General features: G+C 43.2%; 1 protein-coding gene across 1 annotated transcript; it reads right to left on the bottom strand.

Moving 5' to 3' along the window:
* Positions 1-3,694: 3,694 nt before the first annotated feature.
* On the bottom strand, positions 3,695-17,455 carry LOC120022325 (alpha-2,8-sialyltransferase 8F-like). Its single transcript, XM_038966220.1, has 9 exons — positions 17,373-17,455; positions 11,900-11,983; positions 10,885-10,971; positions 10,480-10,624; positions 10,056-10,168; positions 9,380-9,466; positions 5,149-5,266; positions 4,783-4,947; positions 3,695-3,877 (listed from the first exon to the last, which is right to left on the bottom strand). Exons 1-9 carry the CDS (start codon positions 17,453-17,455, stop codon positions 3,695-3,697), a joined length of 1,065 nt encoding a protein of 354 aa, XP_038822148.1.
* Between the last annotated feature and the right edge of the window lie 2,809 nt (positions 17,456-20,264).

The following is a 20,264-nucleotide window of genomic DNA, read 5'->3' on the forward strand; positions in this document are numbered from 1 at the left end:
GATTATTTCACTAAATCACAATTCCAGTGGGTCAGAAGTTTACATATACTAAGTTGACTGTGCCTTTAAACAGCTTGGAAAATTCCAGAAAATTAAGTAATGGCTTTAGAAGCTTCTGATAGGCTAATTGACATCATTTGAGTCAATTGGAGGTGTATCTGTGGATGTATTTCAAGGCCTACCTTCAAACTCAGTGCCTCTCTGCTTGACATCGTGGGAAAATCAAAAGAAATCAGCCAAGACCTCAGAAAAAAATGGTAGACCTCCACAAGTCTGGTTGATCCTTGGGAGCGATTTCCAAAAGCCTGAAGGTACCACGTTCATCTGTACAAACAACAGTATGCAAGAATAAACACCATGGGACCACGCAGCCGTCATACTGCTCAGGAAGGAGACATGTTCTGTCTCCTAGAGATGAACGTACTTTGGTGCGAAAAGTGCAAATCAATCCCAGACAGCAAAAGAACTTGTGAAGATGCTGGAGGAAACAGGTACAAAAGTATCTATATCCACAGTAAAACGAGTCCTATATCGACAACCTGAAAGGCCGCTTAGCAAGGAAGAAGCCACTGCTCCAAAACCGCCATAAAAAGGCCAGACTGGGCCTCCCGGGTGGCGCAGTGGTCTAGGGCACTGCATCGCAGCGCTAGCTGTGCCACCAGAGATTCTGAGTTCGCGCCCAGGCTCTGTCGCAGCCGGCCGCGACCGGGAGGTCCGTGGGGCGACGCACAATTGGCCTAGCGTCGTCCGGGTTAGGGAGGATTTGGCCGGTAGGGATATCCTTGTCCCATCTCGCACCAGCGACTCCTGTGGCGGGCCGGGCGCAGTGCGCGCTAACCAAGGTCGCCAGGTGCACGGTGTTTGCTCCGACACATTGGTCACATTGCTCCGACACACACAGTCCCGTGTGGCTCAGTTGGTAGAGCATGGCGCTTGCAACGCCAGGGTTGTGGGTTTGATTCCCACGGGGGACCAGTACAAAAAAAAGTATGAATGTATGTACTTGTAAGTCGCTCTGGATAAGAGCGTCTGCTAAATGACTTAAATGTAAATGTAATTGGTGCGGCTGGCTTCCGGGTTGGATGCGCGCTGTGTTAAGAAGCAGTGCGGCTTGGTTGGGTTGTGTTTCGGAGGACGCATGGCTTTCGACCTTCGTCTCTCCCGAGCCCGTGCGATGAGACAAGATAGTAATTACTAACAATTGGATACCACGAAATTGGGGAGAAAAAGGGGGTAAAATTAAATGTAAAAAATATATTAAAAAAATAATAATATATATTTTTTGTAAAGCCAGACTACGGTTTGTAACTGCACATGGGGACAAAGATCGTACTTTTAGGAGAAATGTTCTCTGGTCTGATGAAACAAAAATAGAACTGTTTGGCCATAATGACCATTGTTATGTTGTTTGGAGGAAAAAGGGGGAGGCTTGCAAGCCGAAGAACCTCATCCCAACCGTGAAGCACGGGGGTGGCAGCATCATGTTGTGGGGGTGCTTTGTTGCAGGAGGGACTGGTGCACTTCACAAAATAGATGGCATGACGGGGAAGGAAAATGATGTGGATATATTGAAGCAACATCAATCAGGAAGTTAAAGCTTGGTCGCAAATGGGTCTTCCAAATGGACAATGACCCCAAGCATACTTCCAAAGATGTGGCAAAATGGCTTAAGGACAGCTAAAAGTCAAGGTATTGGAGTGGCCATCACAAAGCCCTGACCTCAATCCTATAGAAAATTTGTAGGCAGAACTGAAAAAGCATGTGCGAGCAAGGAGGGCTACAAACCTGACTCAGTTACACCAGCTCTGTCAGGAGGAATGGGCCAAAATTCACCCAACTTATTGTGGGAAGCTTGTGGAAGTCTACCCAAAACGTTTGACCCAAGTTAAACAATTTAAAGGCAATGCTACCAAATACTAATTGAGTGTATGTAAACTTCTGACCCATTGGGAATGTGAAGAAATAAAAGCTGAAATAAATCACTCAACAATTATTCTGACATTTCACATTCTTAAAATAAAGTGATGATCCTAACTGACCTAAGACGGAAGTTTTACTAGGATTAAATGTCAGGAATTGTGAAAAACTGATTTGAAATGTATTTGGCTAAGTTATGTAAACTTCCGACTTCAACTGTATATATACATATGTGTGTGTATGTTTATATATATGCACGCACATACATACACACCAATGGATGCACTCATTATTTATTTAACATTTGTTTAACTAGGCAAGTCAGTTAAGAACAAATTCTTATTTACAATGACGGCCTACCCCGGCCAAACCCTAACGATGCTGGGCCAATTGTGCGCAGGCCTATGGGACTCCCAATCACAATATAGCCTGGAATCGAACCAGGGTCTGTAGTGACACACATGAGGGAATGTATAAATAATTTGATAAATTAATTAAAACCATACAGGAAGGAAATCCAAAAAGAAGTATAACATTTTAATGTTTTCCATGAAATTTAAAACCACAGCATACTAATAACAATGTATAAATAACTCTTTAGGATGTATGTTAAAGACAGAGTCCAACATGTAGCTGTATCACCCCCTGGCTGTGGAGTTGTATTAACAGGGGTTAGGGTGTACAGGCAGGACCAGCCCTAAGCAAGATTTGGTTGCAAGTTTTCTGCAGTTCTACACATTTTGCAATGGGGCGGAGAGAAAATATTGCAGTTTTAAAGCAAGTTTTTTGTAGTTCTACACATTTTGTCATGGGGCGGAGATAAAACTTTTGAATTTTAAAACACATTTCATGCAATTCTACAAAATTTGCCATGGGGCAGAGCTAAGTTCTTGCCGTTTTAAAGCTAATGTCCTGGAATTTTACCCATTTTGCCATAGGGTAGAGAATTTTTTTTGCAGTTTTAAAACACATTTCCTGCAATACTATTTTTTGCAATGACTTATGCCATGTTAATGATATCGGAGTGACAAACAAGGTCAACGGGGCCCTTTGGAGGTCAGGGCCCTAGGGAACGTGCCCGATCGGTATTAGGCCATGATGACTACCAGTTTAGATAACTGGCTAGACTAAGGTCTCTATTGAATCTGTATGGCTAATTTCCTATTGAGCCGACATCTGCAGTGTTTACCGTGAATGCAATCTCCGCTAATGCGGGAACATTGCATTTAAATTTCAATCACGCTGTAATGCTGAATTTCTGGGATATGGATTGAATAGAGCCCTAACAAAAATCTACTATTCTAATTTACTATTCTATGAACTATAAGTTGAGACCCCAACTGAGTTATTATTTCTGTTTCGGGGGCCCCCTGGCGGCCACTTATGTCGCTTATGCCTGTGTACAGGGTCCAACATGTAGCTGTAGTGCCCCCTGGCTTTGGAGTTGTATTGGTGTAGGGGTTACAGGTCGTTGCTGTTAATGAAAATGTATTCTCAGTCAACTCACCATTAAAATAAGGCTAAATAAAACAAATAATAGAAAAATGTAGGCTATAGTTGAAGGGGTTAGAGTGTAGGGCAGGGGTCGGCAAAAGGCGGCCCGTGAGAGATTTTTTGGAGCTTAAAAAAGAGACGTTATCATGTCTCAGTGTAACCAAGGTATGAAATGATTGTTATTTTCAAATACAACCTATTTTTGGGCTTAGTTGTGGTCAATTTGCACTGTGCAAATTATTATAATTATTAATTATGTTCTGGCCCCCTGACCATCTGCTTGTTAGGGTGTACAGGGTCCAACATGTAGCTGTAGCGCCCCCTGGCTGTGGAGTTGTAGTAACAGCAGGAACTCTTCAGGCATGGCGTGCATGAAGTGACTTGGACCAACGTTGTCATAGTAATGATGTGGCAAAGTATTTTTGGATAGATCCAGAGGGAAGGGCCAGAAGCCGTACAGATGAACCTGACAAAGAGAGATCTAGACTTAGAAACATATACAAACACATACGCACGCACACACACACTTAATCTCTTATGGTAGTAAATCGCATCCTCTACTGCTTGTGTCTTCGCTGATGACTGTATAATCCAATGCGGGATGCATGCTGTCGTTGAGGCCGGTGCAGCCATGGTCATATGTCTTCTCTGTCACTTCGCCAGGTGACATTCAGTCCTTTTTTCCTGAGCCAACTGCACTCCTTGATGGCAGAGGCTGCACCAGGTGGAACGGTCCGCAGCAACAGTCCAGAGGGAGGCAGGGTTTATCCCACACTTCTTTAGTGAAGTCTTCAATTGGTCCTTTAGATGCTTTTTCTGACCACCTGCAGAATGACAGCCCAGTTGTAGCTGTCTGTACAGCTGCTGTGAGGGTGGCTTGTAGAGCTTCTGGGGTGTGTCACAAAAGCACAATCATCCACGTACTGAAGCTCAAGTACTCGTTCAGATTCCAGCTTTGTGGCAGCTCCTACTGGAGACCCAGTGCGGCTTTAGAAAGAACAGAAGCCCGGTGGACATTATCTTCCGTGCACGCCAACTTCAGGAAAAGTGCAGTGAACAGAAACACCTACTCATGGGCTTTGTGGACCTCTCCAAAGCCTTTGACACAGTACACCGTGAACTCCTTTGGAAGGCCCTCATGCAGCATGGCTGCCTATGTCAACATCCTGTGTCAGTTCCATGAGAGGATGATGGCCAGGATAACAGTTGGCAGTCAGGAGTCTGAACCCTTTGGGGTAGGCACTAGTGTGAGGCAAGGGTGTGTGCTTGTGCCGGTCCTATTCAATGTTTTCCTCCTTTTCCTCCTGCACAAGGACATGGAAACTTCAGATTGGATGGGAACCTCTACTGAGGTAACACACACACACATACCTGTTCACAGATCTCCAGAGCAGTGCTGGCCAGCATCATACCAGTAGAGAGCCGTGGGGCTCGTTGCCCGCGGCGACGCCAGAACTTGTCCAGTTTAAGCAGGTAGTCTGGGTGAAAGAACACCACTTTCTGTTGGGTGCGGGCCTTACGGAGGGCGTGGTACACCTGGGACAGAATAAAGACTGATTAATGACATCATTACCATCTACCCTCCTCTCCCAGGATCCAAATGTTAGTTATCAATTTTGTTGTTCTTAAAAATGCTAGTTATTGATGGAAAAAAATAGGCCCGGCCCTTAACAGGTACATAGCATTGGAGCCGGGTAGCAGGGCTCTACCTAGTCTCATCTCATGGTAGCAGCTCACCTTGAAGCAGGGGGAGGTCCCAAAACCAAAAGAGAAGGCGTGGAGAAGCAGATGGGCGTGGCCATAGACTGACATGACTTCCACCAGGGGTCCAGGGTTCCGCTGGAGGTCAGAGTATCTGAGGACAAGCGAGGGGAGGCGTTAGGAGATTCTCAAAAGGGGTCAAATTATTGGCACCCCTGTGAGGATTATCCCTTGTGAGGATAACAACACTGAGCCTTAGAGAGGGTGCTAATTAATTGACCACAAAGGTTGATTTTGTGGTCAATTACAGCTGCACTGGGTAACTATGTGTGTACAGATGTTTTGTAGGGACAGCTCTAACAAGAATGCAGATTTTTTTCTAGATTTGAACACAATTCCAAGAAACGCCCGCTCTCATGGGTAGTCGGCTGGGAATGACGTAGTATCAACATCCTGAACAGTCTAGGCTGTGGCAACTTTGAAACTGATAGTGGATGCAATAACAGCTCACAGATAAGATTGCAAAGAAGATAAATCTATTCCATGTTCCAATGTCTTCAGAACAGGTAAAACATGTATACACTGGGTATAATTCTTTGATTTTACATTGAAATAAAAGTATTCATGCCGTTTGCCAGAAAGGTAGCAATGTTAGTTATTGTCTTGTAATAACGTTGTAACGACCATTAATTTCTCTGCCTGGTACAAGATTAGATTGCTATCCAAGCTAGCTAACTTGGTAGCTACATTAACTATCACACTCTGATGTCCTCACTACAGAAGGCAGCACAGTAAATCAACTCCTAAAGAAAGGCTTTAACGACACGGTGAACTGTTCTATCATTTACAGTCCAGCAGTACTACCAAAGACATCTCCAAGTTCACAGAATGCTATATACCCAATCCAAAGACTCATGCACCTTACAACATACAATTGCTGCCATTTCACAACTGCACTACTCTATTTATTACCAAGTACAGTGCCTTGGGGAAGTATCCAGGCCCCGTGATTTTTTCCACATTTTGTTAGGTTACAGCCTTATTCTAAAATTGATTAAATAAATAAATAATCTCAGCAATCTACACACAATAATGCACAATGACAAAGCGAAAACAGGTTTAGACATTTTTTGCTAATTTATTAAAGATTAAAAAAACAGCAATAGCTTATTTACCTAAGTATTCAGACCCTTTGCTATGAGACTCGAAATTGAGCTCAGGTGCATCCTGTTTCCATTGATCATCCTTGATGTTTCTACAACTTGATTGGACATGATTTGGAAAAGCACACACCTGTCTATATAAAAAGGTCCCACAGTTGACAGTGCATGTCAGAGCAAAAACCAAGCAATGAGGTCGAAGGAATTGTCCTTAGACCACCGAGACAGGATTGTGTCGAGGCACAGATCTGTGGAAGGGTTCACAAAACATTTCTGCAGCAGTGGCCTCCATCATTCTTAAATGGAAGTTTTGAACCACCAAGACTCTTCCTAGAGCTGGCCGTCCGGCCAAACTGAGAAATCAGGGGAGAAGGGCCTTGATCAGGGAGGTGACTAGGAACGCAATGGTCACTCTGACAGAGCTCTAGAGTTCCTCTGTGGAGATGGGAGAACCTTCCAGAAGGACAACCATCTCTGCAGCACTCCACCAATCAGGCTTTTATGGTAGAGTGGCCAGACAGAAGCCACTTCTCAGTAAAAGGGACATGACAACCTGCTTGGAGTTTGCCAAAAGGCACCTAAAGACTCTCAGACCATGAGAAACAAGATTCTCTGGTCTGATGAAACCAAAATGGAACTCTTTGGCCTAAATGCCAAGTGTCACGTCTGGAAGAAACCTGGCACCATCCCTACGGTGAAGCATGGTGGTGGCAGCATCAGCTGTGGGGATGTTTTTCAGCTGCAGGGACTGGGAGACTAGTCAGGATCGAGGGAAATATGAACGGAGCAAAGTACAGAGATCCTTGATGACAATCTGCTCCAGAGTGCTCAAAACCTCAGACTCAGGCGAAGGTTCACCTTCCAAACTATAAAAATAAAGAGAGCCGCACACTCCATATATATAAACTCCCAGTCATTTATTGGGTAAATCACCAACGTTCCGGCATCACTGTGCCTTCTTCAGAGGGAAGGTTCACTTTCCAACAGGACAACGACCCTAAGCACGCAGCCAAGACAACGCAGAAGTGGCTTCGGGACAAGTCTCGGAATGTCCTTAAGTGGCCCAGCCAGAGCCCGGACTTGAACCCGATCGAACATCTCTGGAGAGACCTGAAATTAGCTGTACAGCGACGCCCCCTATCCAACCTGACAGAGCTTGAGAGGATCTGCAGAAAATAAAAATGGGGGAAACTCCCCAAATACAGGTGTGCCAAGCTTGTAGCATCATAAACAAGAAGACTCAAGGCTGTAATTGCTCCCTAAGGTGCTTCAACAAAGTACTGAGTAAAGGGTCTGAATACTTATGCAAATGTGATTTTTTTTTTTTTTTGCACATTTGAAAAAAAAACAAAAAAACATTTTTTTTGCTTTGTCATTGATAAAAAAATATATTTAAAAAACAAAGCAAAAAGCTATCCATTGTAGAATAAGGCAATAACGTAACAAAATGCGGAAAAAGTAAAGGGGTCTGAATGCTTTCCGAATGCACTATATATAGTGTGGCTGAGGTTCTTGATGATCTTCTCAGCCTTCCTGTGACACTGGGTGCTGTAGGTGTCCTGGAGGGCAGGCAGTGTGCCCCGGTGATGTGTTGGGCATACCTCACCACCCTCTGGAGAGCCCTGCGGTTGCGGACGGTACAGTTGCCGTACTAGGTGGTGATACTGGATGTTCTCAATGATGCATCTGTAAAAGTTTGTGAGGGTCTTAGGGGTCAAGCCAAATTTCTTCAGCCTCCTGAAGAAGCGCTGTTGCACCTGCTTCACCACACTGTCTGTGTGGTGGACCATTTCAGATTGTCAGTGATGTGTACGCTGAGGAACTTGAAGCTTTTCAACTTCTACTACTATTGCAAACAAGATGCATGTTTTGGAATATTTTTTATTCTGTACAGAATTATTTATTTTCACTCTGTAATTTAGGTTAGTATTGTGAAGTAACTACAATGTTGCTCCATCCTCACTTTTATCCCATCACAGCCGTTAAACTCTGTAACTGTTTTAAGTCACCATTGAACTCATGAGCGGTTTCCTTGCTCTCCGGAAACTGAGTTAGGAAGGGGGCCTCCCGAGTGGTGTCGCGGTCTAAGGCACTGCATCGCAGTGCTGAGGTGCCACTACAGCCTCGGGTTCGATCAGAAATCTGGCGGGAAAATCCAAACCGACAGTGAATTAGAATATAGCGGTTTTCAGGCAGTCTGGAGGCGCAATATTATTACTGTTGAATCGTATTGGATGACCACTAGAGACTTAGAGATTTTAAACAGAAACAAAATAAAAAAAGTTACATAGCAGTTTTAATCATTTCTTTGTGGATTTTGATTAGTGCTTGGGGTTATTTTCTTGCTGGAAGATCCACTTGTGGCCAAGTGTCAGCCTCCTGGCAGAGGCAACTAGGTCTTTGGCTAAAATGTCCTGGTACTTGGAAAAGTTCATGATGCTGTTGACCTTAAGGGCCCCAGGGGCCTCCCAAGTGGCGCAGTGGTCTACAGACCTGGGTTCGATCCCAGGCTGTGTCGCAGCTGGCCGTGACCGGGAGACCCATGAGGTGGCGCACAATTGGCCCAGCGTCGTCTGGGTTAGGGGAGGGTTTGGCCGGCCGGGATGTCCTTGTCCCATCACACTCTAGCGACTTTGGTTGCCAGCTGTACGGTGTTTCCTCCAACAGATTGGTGCGTCTGGCTTCCGAGTTAAGCAAGCAGTGTGTCAAGAAGCAGTGCGGCTTGGCAGGAGTCGTGTTTTGGAAGACGCATGGCTCTCGACCTTCGCCTCTCCCGAGTCCGTACGGGAGTTGCAGTGATGGGACAAGACTGTAACTACCAATTGGGGAGAAAAGGAGGTAAAAAGTACACAAGAAAAAAAAAAGGGCCCCAGGACCAGTGGAAGCAAAATATCCCCATAACATCAAAGATCCACTACCATATTTTACTGTAGGTATGAGCTACTTTTCAACACCCACCCATATTTTTATGTCTTCTGACCATATTGCCGCCTGGAGTTTTTATAAAACGGCATTTGCTCTAGGATTGAAACCGGTGCTTCGGTCAGATGACATGAAAATAGAGCTCTTTGTCTGTATCTGATCATGTGTATTGATAGAGTATATACCTTTTATTGATCTGGGAAGGGTTGGCTGTTATGAGGTCCGTCTTCACTCCCACGTCATAACTCTTGTTGATAGGAGCCAGGTTAAACCTGTCAACAAAAACAATAATCACAACATTAGAAACAACTGACAACAACATTCACACAAGATTACATCAACATTCACACCACATTACATCAACAAAACAAATAACAACTGTATACCCCTACCTACATGTACATATTACCTCAACTAACCTGTACCCTCGTACAATGACTCGGTACCCCCTGTATATTGACTGGTTATTGTTATTTTAATGTTACTTTATATATAGTATTTATTGTATACTTTTTTAGCTAATATTTTGTTAAATAAATGTTTTTTAAACTCTACATTGTTGATTAAGGGCTTGTAAGTAAGCATTTCACGGTAAGGTCCTACACCTGTTGCATTCGGCGCATGTGACAAATTCAATTTGATTTCATTTGATTTGAATAAGAGCGCCATATACAAACTAGTGATGGACTAGAGGTGCCGGTTTCGACAGGATAAAACAACATTCACAGAATATACACAAGATTATAAACAACAACAGTCACACATCACATCAAAGTTGAACACTACACAACAGAACTACATTGCTATAGATTACTACCAATAATGGATTGATTGATTGATTGATAATGTTGTTGCTGATACCTGATGACATAGTCAGCATTGTCTATTTCCGCTCCACAGCTGCTGTTCTGCAGGATTCCTCCACTTCCCACCACGGCACAACGACTCAACGAACCTTTACTCCAGGGTACGGTCTACACACACACGTTTTGTTATTCTATCCTCAAGGGGGACATAACATTTATTTCCATGAAATATCCTATTTTCCCTAACCACTAACCCTAACCACTAACCCCTTACCCTAAACACTAACCACTAATCCAAACCCTAACCACTAACCCAAACCCTAAATCCTAACCACTCACCCCTTACCCTTACCCTAAACCTAACCCCAAACCTTAAAATAGCCTTTGTCCTCATGGGGACGTGGGAAATGTCCCCACGAGGGACAATTTTCCTGGTTTTAGGTCCCCACAAGGATAGAAGAGCTAACCCATACAAACACCTGAGGCAGCATGTCCCATAGTGCTTGGTCCACCTTTCTCTTCCTCCACTTCTCTGCATCGTAAGTCAGACTCTGGTTCTGATTGGTGTTCTGTCTGGTCACCATCAGCCTATCAGAAGCGTTACAGCATGACCACAACTCTGTCCTGGGAGGGGAGGACAGTAAGTTTGTTGGAGACCATCGCAAGACGGAGCAAGGTGTGTGTGAAAACTGTATCAGTGGCAGCTGGTGGGAGTTAGCTATAGGGGGACGGGCTCATTGTAATGGCTGGAATGGAATAATTGGAACGGCGTCAAACGTGGTTTCCATGTGTTTGATACAGTTCCATTTATTCCATTCCAGCCATTACAATGAGCCTGTCCTCCTATAGCTCCTCCCACCAGGCTCCACTGGTGTGTGTCTCACCTGTGTAGTTCTCTGTGTGTGAGGTTGAGTCTCCAGGGACAGTTCATTAGCCCTCTCACCTCCTGAGAGAACAGGGCAATGTCCACTCTGACACACACACAAACAAACACGCCAGGTCACTCCAATTCCAATGCAATATTCAACGTTCGTCCAGGTCCCTACCACGTCGGGAGATGCCGTCAATACCGGCCACTAGAGGCAGCGGTGAGCACTTACTATCAAGTAGTCTTGCGTCATTGGCTCTGAGAATCGTGGGTTTAATCCCAGTGGTAGGCATTAATTTGTATTTTTTTTTACCCTATCCCAAACCTTAACCCTTACCTTAACTATTCGGAATTAATACCTAAACTTAACCTTCAAGTTGTTTCTGTTTTAACCCTCTCCCAAACCTTAACCCTTAAAACCATTTCCTGCAGTCAAATGACCAAATCGCCCACAACGTTTTCATAATTTCATAGTTAAATTAAATTTATTCATTTAAAGCCGCAAATCAAGTCGTGTGACACGGTTTTGCTATATTTCAGTCTTCTGTGATGTATATAAAGTGTAATATTGGGATGTCAAAATTGAATACATTTCAACTCTATATCTGGGCCCATACCATGTGTGAGTTGTATACTTTGTTTCAAAGTAGATTTGTTTAAGACTACCAAGAAACACTATGTGACACTGATTTAGCCCATCCTAGTAAAAAGGTTACTTAACCAATCGGAATTAATTCCTAAACTTAACCGTCAAATTATGACGTTTAGACAAACGTAGAAAACTGAATTCAAACCGTGTCAAACCGTGAGGTCTTGTTACACACACACAATGTAAATTGACATATAGATGGTGAACTTGTTGGATCAGGATGGATTAACTTGTTGATCTGATCAGACTTTCAGACTTTCCAGTAAAGAACATCTAACATAGAATCTCTCACTCAGACCCCAGGAAGATTTAGCAAACACCATGATGTTAGCTAATGGGGAATAAAAAAAATTTATAATCAAATAATCAAAACTCCACTTACTTTTTCATAGTAGTCATGGTCACCAGTTTCTCTCGCAGTCTTCTGCACTGCAACCTCTTCTGGACAGAGTTCAAAAACCCATCTCTGCAACACACACATGCATGCAAAAACACACATCCACACACACATTTATCATTTAGGTCACTTCTCCGATAAGGCTATCACAGAAAGGCTTTATGACTAGATAAGGTTTTAAACTAGTCTATAAGGTTTAATATGAAAAGACAATTACACAGTACTCCAGTACTCCGGCTCCGGGTAAGAGAGTGGGGTGTACAAGACTCCAATGGACATTCAACCATTTATTTTAACAGCAAAAAACATCCCAGCCCAGAGGGCAAAACACAGATGATAACTTAGAATGTATGGGTACGTTTTTTCATCAAGAACGCATTGGAAGAGTCCTCTGATGGTGGCCAAACAAAATAATGGCTGCAGTCCAAACTCAAAGTGGACAGCCCTAGGCCCTGAACCCTCAGCCCTTGAATGACGTTTTACATCGTCACATCCGAGTATACCTTAAAATGTCCCTTGCCCAAGTGAGGTAGAGTGATAATCGGAGAGGCAACGTCCTTGGTGAAAATCTTGAAGTTGAGCTTAAACCTATTAAATGTACCTAGAAAGCTAACATAGCTAGCTAGCACTCCTGTCAGGTAGCTACCAAGCTAGTTTTATAGTTTGGTCATTTATTCCAATACATTTCAGAATTCCCCCCAAAATGTTTATGGATCTAGCTATGTTTTATAGGCCCCTCACTACAAGACTGATTTTAGCTTTGGAAAAATGGCTTAATGTCATCTATCTATAAAAAAAAAATAGCAAGCTAGCGTCATAATTTTGTCTGACATGCCGAAAATGCAGCAGCGGCTGCGTTTCAAACACGTAAAAGACACACACTTACCCTCGCCTTATGCCCTTGGGGGAATCCCCGTGGCCATCTTTGCCGTAGGTCCAAACAATTAGCCAAGCAAAGGAAGTTAGCAACGTAAGCCCCTCAGCCCTCGTTTGTGATCAAGTGTGCGAGTGTACAATTCTGTTCACTCCGGGGCCTAAAACAGCCCATAATTCAATTGCCGATGATTATACATCCGCTAAGAAAAGTCTGCCAAAACTTTTAATCATTATGGAGTCAACATACAAGTGTAAGAAAAATGTAAATAAGTTAAATTGTGCTACTAATGCACATGATGGCACAAACACTACGCTATGAGACTTGAACATGAGCTCAGGTGTATCCTGTTTCCATCGATCATCCTTGAGATGTTTCTACAACTTGATTGGATTCCACCAGTGGTAAATTCAATTGATTGAACATGATTTGGAAAGGCACACGCCTGTCTATATAAAGGTCCCACAGTTGACAGTGCATGTCAGAGCAAAAACCAAGCAATGAGGTCGAAGAAATTGTCCTTAGATCTCCGAGACAGGATTGTTTTGAGGCACAGATCAATTGAAGGGTACCAAAAAATGTCTGCAGCATTGAAGGTCCCCAAGAACACAGTGGCCTCCATCATTCTTAAATGGAAGAAGTTTGGAACCACCAAGACTATTCCTAGAGCTGGACACCCTGCCAAACTGAGCAATCATGGGAGAAGGGCCTTGGTCAGGGAGGTCACTCTGACAGCTCCAGAGTTCCTCTGTGGAGAAGGGAGAACCTTCCAGAAGGACATCCATCTCTGCAGCACTCCACCACTCAGGCCTTTATGGTAGAGTGGCCAGACGGAAGCCACTCCGCATGAAAAGGCACAACAGCCCGCTTGGAGTTTTCCAAAAGGCAACTAAAGGACTCTCAGACCATGAGAAACAAAATTCTCGGTCTGATGAAACCAAAATGTAACTCTTTGAACTCAAGTGTCACATCTGGAGGAAACCTGGAACCATCCCTACTGTGAAGCATGGTGGTGGCAGCATCATGCTGTAGGGATGTTTTTCAGAGGCATGGACTGGGAGACTAGTCATGATCGAGGCAAAGATGAACAGAGCAAAGTACAGAGAAATCCTTGATGAAAACCTGCTCCAGAGTGCTCAGGACCTCAGACTGGGTTCACCTTCCAACAGGACAACAACCCTAAGCACACAGCCAAGACAATGGAGGAGTGGCTTCAGGACAAGTCTCTGAATGTTCTTGAGTGGCCCAGCCAGAGCCTGTACTTGAACCCAATATAACATCTCTGGAGAGACTTAAATAGCTGTGCAGCAACACTCCCCATCCAACCTGACAGAGCTTGAGAGGAATGGGAGAAACTCCCCAAAATACAGGTGTACCAAGCTTCTAGTGTCATACCCAAGAAGACTGGAGGCTGTAATCACTGCTAAAAGTGCTTCAACAAAGTACTGAGTAAAGGGTTTGAATACTTATGTGAATGTCATATTTCAGTTTACCAATTTGCAAAAAGCTCTAAAAACATGTTTTTGCATTGTCATTATGGTGTTTTGTGTGTAGACTGATGATTAAAAAAACAACCGTGGGTCGAATGAGTGACGAATTTCAGGACAAGGGCGGTACATTTAAAAATTCATTAATTCCTTCCTCGCCCTGCAAGTGTCAACTCATCATAAGTGTCCACTTAATTTGGGGGCTGAGGGTGTGTCTTTTACGTGTTTGGAATGCAGCGGGTTTCGAGTTTGACACGTGACTACAGTTTGCATTGAATTGTGGGTCATATCGACCCCACAAGTGAACAAAGTTCTTCACTCGCTCCCTCGAGCTAAATCGAGGGCCGAGCGGGCAACGTTTATGAATAAAACTGCATCCGGTTTTGACAGGGATTCTCCCGAGCAATTAAAAAAAAAAAAAAAAGGTCTAAAAAATATATATTATATAATTCAAGATTTATGTTTGAAATGTATATAGAAGTGTGGTTAATTTGTATACATTTTACGGTTTCCAAAATCTATTGTTCAAAACAAGCTGTTCAGTTACCCACTGCTCTGCCTTCAGCGGCTCCAGGCGTTTGGCCTGTCGCTCAGTGCTTGGATTGCATAGCCAGCTATTACATTGCTTGCTATAGGGGGTGACTGCAGCAATGAGATTGCAGCATTTCACCATATTTTCACAGCACAAAATAAAATGGACCTTCCTGGGGGTGTTGAAATGAACGCCCAGGTCTTCTGGGTCTGCTTTATCAGGTACTGAACAGATGGCGCTAAAGAGGAAATTGCAATTCACTTGTAAATACATAATCATTACAGTCATTAGTATCCTGGGACCTGAACATCCACTAACAGTCAAAAGTACAGAGGGATAAAATTGTTAGGACATTCTCACGGATCTGGTAGGACAAAAACACCACGGCGAGCTCATCGTGCTTGTGACATTATGCTAGGTAGCTATCCCCAGTTAGATCATTTGTGTTCACTTGTCGCTTGTTTGCATTTTCCCTGTGTTTGTGTCACGATTGGACCTGGCTGCGCGCTGCTCATTCTAAAAATATGACTTTTGGTAGGCTAATCAAAAACAGTGACAGCATGTGCAGCGGCTGTGGTTCTGTTTTTACATGCAAAAGTGAAATTGGTGTATTTTTACAGTTGTTCAAATGCACAGATCCCTTTACCGGTTGTTTCTTTGGGAAGATGTATAATTTGAAAACTTGGGTTAATAATTCTGTCTTGCTGCTTTGTTGACAATAGAACCAGGTCGACAAGGCGATCATGTCTAGCAATGTACAGGTCCTTGTATGAACAGCAACCATTCACAACATGGGCAACAGACTCCATTACTTTTGAATCATGTCAAATACACAAATGGGTCATGGTTTGCAGGGTACCACACACAAATTGTTTTACAAACTAACTTCCCCTCTGGAATAAATAAAGTACACACACACAAATGAATTTCCAGGTGAACATAAAGCTCACTGGGCAAAAACTGGTTGAATCAACGTTGTTTGCATGTCATTTCAACAAAAATGCAATGTGATGACACTGAATGAAATGTGGAAAACAGATTTGCAAAAAGTCATCAACATCAGGGATGTTTTTTTTTCACCCAACTTTGAACCTAAATCCAATGGCATGGTGATTTGTTTGGTTGATTTCACATTAGTTGACAACTCATCCAAATGTAAATCTAGATGTTGAACTGACTTCTCTGCCCAGTGGGAGGAGAGCGGACATTGGTGAAGTCAATCAAATTTCTATCTGGTTTATTACAAGTTGCAACAGGGAGACACCACCAGCACAACATTTTATTTATTATACACAACCTTTATTTAACTAGGCAAGTCAGTTAAGACCAAATTCATATTTACAATGACGGCCTACCCCAGCCAAACCTGGACGACACTGGGAAAATTGTGCGCCGCCCTATGGGACTCCCAATCACGGTCAGATGTGATGCAGCCAGAAGCAGAAAAAAATTCTAACTGGCCTCTTGGAGACAGGCCCTTCATATCCTAATTAGATAGCACCAAATAATCTGTAAACACCGGCCCGGGAGGCTTGTGTGAAACCCAAATAAAAAGATAGTGACTTTGTCAGCTGCAACAGAATCACACAGTGTTCACAGAATGTTGTTCTCAATACAACGTAATAGTGAATAATCATTGTATCCTCGGTCCTTTTACGTCAAGCATTATCAACAGATACGAGAATAATTCATAACATTCAGCTTCAAATTTAGTGACCATGAACACGCACCTTGAGTGTCACAAACAGAACACTGGAAATGTGTACATTTTATCGATGCAATTTGAATGCACAGAGATACTGTGATGAGATCCTGAAGCCCATTGTCGTGCCATTCATCCGCCGACATCACCTTCTGTTTCAGCATGATAAGGCCTCATGTCGCAAGGATTTGTACACAATTCCTGGACGCTAAAAATGTCCCAGTTCTTCCGTGGCCTGCATACTCACCAGACATATCACCCATTAAGCATGTTTGTAGATGAGTGGGACAGCATTCCACAGGCCACAATCAACAGCCTGATCAAGTCTTTGCGAAGGAAATGTGTTGCGCTGCATGAGGTGCAAATGGTGGTAACCTGGCTTTTTGATCCAAGCTTCTACCTTTTTTGGGGGTATCTGTGACCAACAGATACATATCTGTATTCCCAGTCATGTGAAATCCATTGATTAGGGCCTAATGAATGTTTAAATTGACAGATTTTCTTATATGAACTGCAACTCTGTAAAATCTTTGAAATTGTTGCATGTTGCACTTATATTTTTGTTCAGTATAAATCCCTCTTAATATTTCTCCATTACACACGCGCATACACAGCATTTTGGGATCCTGAGTGGCACAGCGGTCTAAGGCAGTGCTAGAGGAGTCACTACAGTCCCGGGTTCGATCCCAGGCTGTATCACAACTGGCCGAGATCGGGAGTCCCATTGGGCGGCGCACAATTGGCCCAGCGTCGTCAGGTTTAGGAGAAGGTTTGGCCGGGGTAGGCCGTCTTTGTAAATAAGAATGTTCTTAACTGACTTGCCTAGTTAAATAAAGATGACATTTAAAAAAATACAAACGTACCTTTGGTGTTGGTAGTAGTCCATGAGCGTAATGGACAGGAGAGTTCCAGAGCAGACCAGAATGAATAGAATCAGGTAACGCATTGTTACAACAGGTCACAGACTGAATGACAAATGACACTCTCCATCAGGGAGGAATAGAGGGAGGGAGGAGCAGCATGGGTCTCCTAGACTATACGTAACATAATTCCGAGACACTTAAATTACTATGATATGTTTCGTTTGGTATGGTTACATAAGACAGAAGGTTACTTAAGTCAAATACGAAAGTAGGGTGGTTGGTCGGGCTGGATGGCTTGGCATATAACGTGAACGTTTACCAACCCAAATAGCAACTTTGCAACTACTTACTAGCTAACGTTAGCCACAACAAATTAAAATCCATAATATATCATACGTTTTGCAAATTTGTAACAATGTGTGAACTGACATTTGTACAAATTGCTATTCATAACATCATATGAACTGTAATTCGTAACATATCTTACAAAATGGATATTCACAAATTAAGACATACCATACAAAAAGGTAACATATTATACTAATTGGAGTGTACCGGATTTAAATGTACTATTTTACGTTTTCCCCTGACTCCAGGTTGGGAGGAGAGGAGGAGTTGGAGGGGAGGGGAGGGGAGGGGAGGGGAGGGGAGGGGAGGGGAAGGGAGGGAGGTGTGTGTGTGTGTGTGTGTGTTTATTTATAGAGTACCACAGTAGGAGTCATAATACCAATCAAACCTAGCAGTCAAACAGGGAAATGGTTTCAATCGTTTTTCCACCATTCATTTCTCCCATAGGGGATTTTAGGAACACTTCAAATAAGGGCTGTGTTTCGTGTAGGCTTACCCTGGCGTGATGTTTTGATAACCATGTAAATCTCTCTAGTACAAGGTGTCTTTTATCAATATATTAGCTTGTATTTCTGTTTGCAGGGTCCAAACCGTTTGGGCTAGAGTTAAATGGTGGGAACCCGGTTACCGAGATTTATTGCCCAAAAGTATGGGCACCTGCTGCTCAAACATCTCATTCCAAAATCATGGGCATTAATATAGAGTTGGTCCCCCCCTTTGCTGCTATAACAGCCTCCATTCTTCTGGGAAGGCTTTCCATTAGATGTTGGACTTGCTTCCATTCAGCCACAAGAGCATTAGTGAGGCCAGGCAATGATGTTGGCCGATTAGACCTGGCTCGCAGTCAGCGTTCCAATGCATCCCAAAGGTGTTCGATGGAGTTGAGGTCAGGGCTCTGTGCAGGCCAGTCAAGTTCTTCCACACCGATCTCGACAAACCATTTCTGTATCATGGACCATTGCTTTGTGCACAAGGGCATTGTCATGATGAAACAGGAAAGGGCCTTCCCCAAACACAAAGTTGGAAGCACAGAATCGTCTAGAATGTCAATGTATGTTGTAGCGTTAAGATTTTCCTTCACTGCAACTAAGCATGAAAAACAGCTCCAGACAAGTATTCCTCCTCCACCAAACTATACAGTTGGCACTGGGCATTCGGGCAGGTAGCATTCTCCTGGCATCCGCCAAACCCAGATTCGTCCATCGAACCACCAGATGGTGAATTGTGATTTATCACTCCGAAGAACACGTTTCCACTGAGTTCAATGGCGGCAAACTTTACACCACTCCAGCCGACACTTGGCACTGCGCATGGTGATCTTACGCTTGTGTGCAGCTGCTCGGCCATGGAAACCTATTTCATGAAGTTCCTGAACGAACAGTTCATGTGCTGACGTTGCTGCCAGAAGCAGTTTGGAACTCAGTAATGAGTGTTGCAACCAAGGACAGATGATTTTTTACACGCTATGCGCTTCAGCACTCTGCGATCCCATTCTGTGAGCTTGTGTGGCCTACCAATTTTCGTCTGAGCCGTTGTGCTGTTATTGTGAAGAGGAAACGTCTAGGAGCAACATGGCTGGTGTGCTCGATTTTTTTTTACACCTGTCTGCAACCGGTGTGGCTGAAATAGCTGAATCCACTAATTTGAAGGGGTGGGCCTGCATTTCCTACAGCAATAGGTATAAAGACTGAATGCGTGTCTAATCAACCCATCTCCATCTGGCTTTCCAGTCTTTCTCTCCATCAACTCCATTCAAATTGTGTCAAAATAGAATGCTAATTTGCTAGCATTTTTCTAAAAGGTGCCAAATAGTCCTATTATACTGAATTATTTCCTTCCTCGCTCAGCCAACGTATTGAAATATGCTGTTCTAGATTGATATTTAGCTCTATATATTGATGTCCTAGCCAACTCTTTCAGGTAATTAATTCAATGCAGTATTAGCCTTATATTTAGCTAATTAAAGATAGAAGCTTATTATGGATAACCTCTCTTGCGCAATACGCATGCACCTGTGCTCCGCTAGCCTCTCTTCTTCAAAAACGCTCCTTAGCGTTGAAGTCCCATGTAGAGTCCCATGCAGGAAAAGATTTACTAGAATTGCTTGCTGGACATCATTTTTTAGCATTTCTTATACCAATAGACAATTCGAAGAGGGACGCAAGCTCTTGTTTGCTGAATGTTAAATACACCAGCCAATAAACCTACGGGTAGTTTGAAAGAAGAGCGAACTCGCGATGGCGGTAGGCAATAGCAGTTATTTATTCAGACCCACAACCATGCAATCTTCTTGAAGATAAGTGAAAGCCTTCTACATCAAACTCTAGTTCTATATTATTAAAGGATGTCATTACAATGATGAAGACAACGGAATTTATTTAATTTAACTGTTGAAAGTGAGTAAGGAATGAAGCAACAAGAGAGTGAAAGAGGTGGAAGGCTAATAATAGAGGAAATATTATGAAAGGTATATGCGTCAGCCTAGTAACTATACAAATTTACCCTATTATATTTAAAAATTAAAATCCAATTCGCTAGCCTATA

The sequence above is a fragment of the Salvelinus namaycush genome, chromosome 27, assembly GCF_016432855.1.
Source record: "Salvelinus namaycush isolate Seneca chromosome 27, SaNama_1.0, whole genome shotgun sequence".
In the NCBI taxonomy this organism is placed as follows: domain Eukaryota; kingdom Metazoa; phylum Chordata; class Actinopteri; order Salmoniformes; family Salmonidae; genus Salvelinus; species Salvelinus namaycush.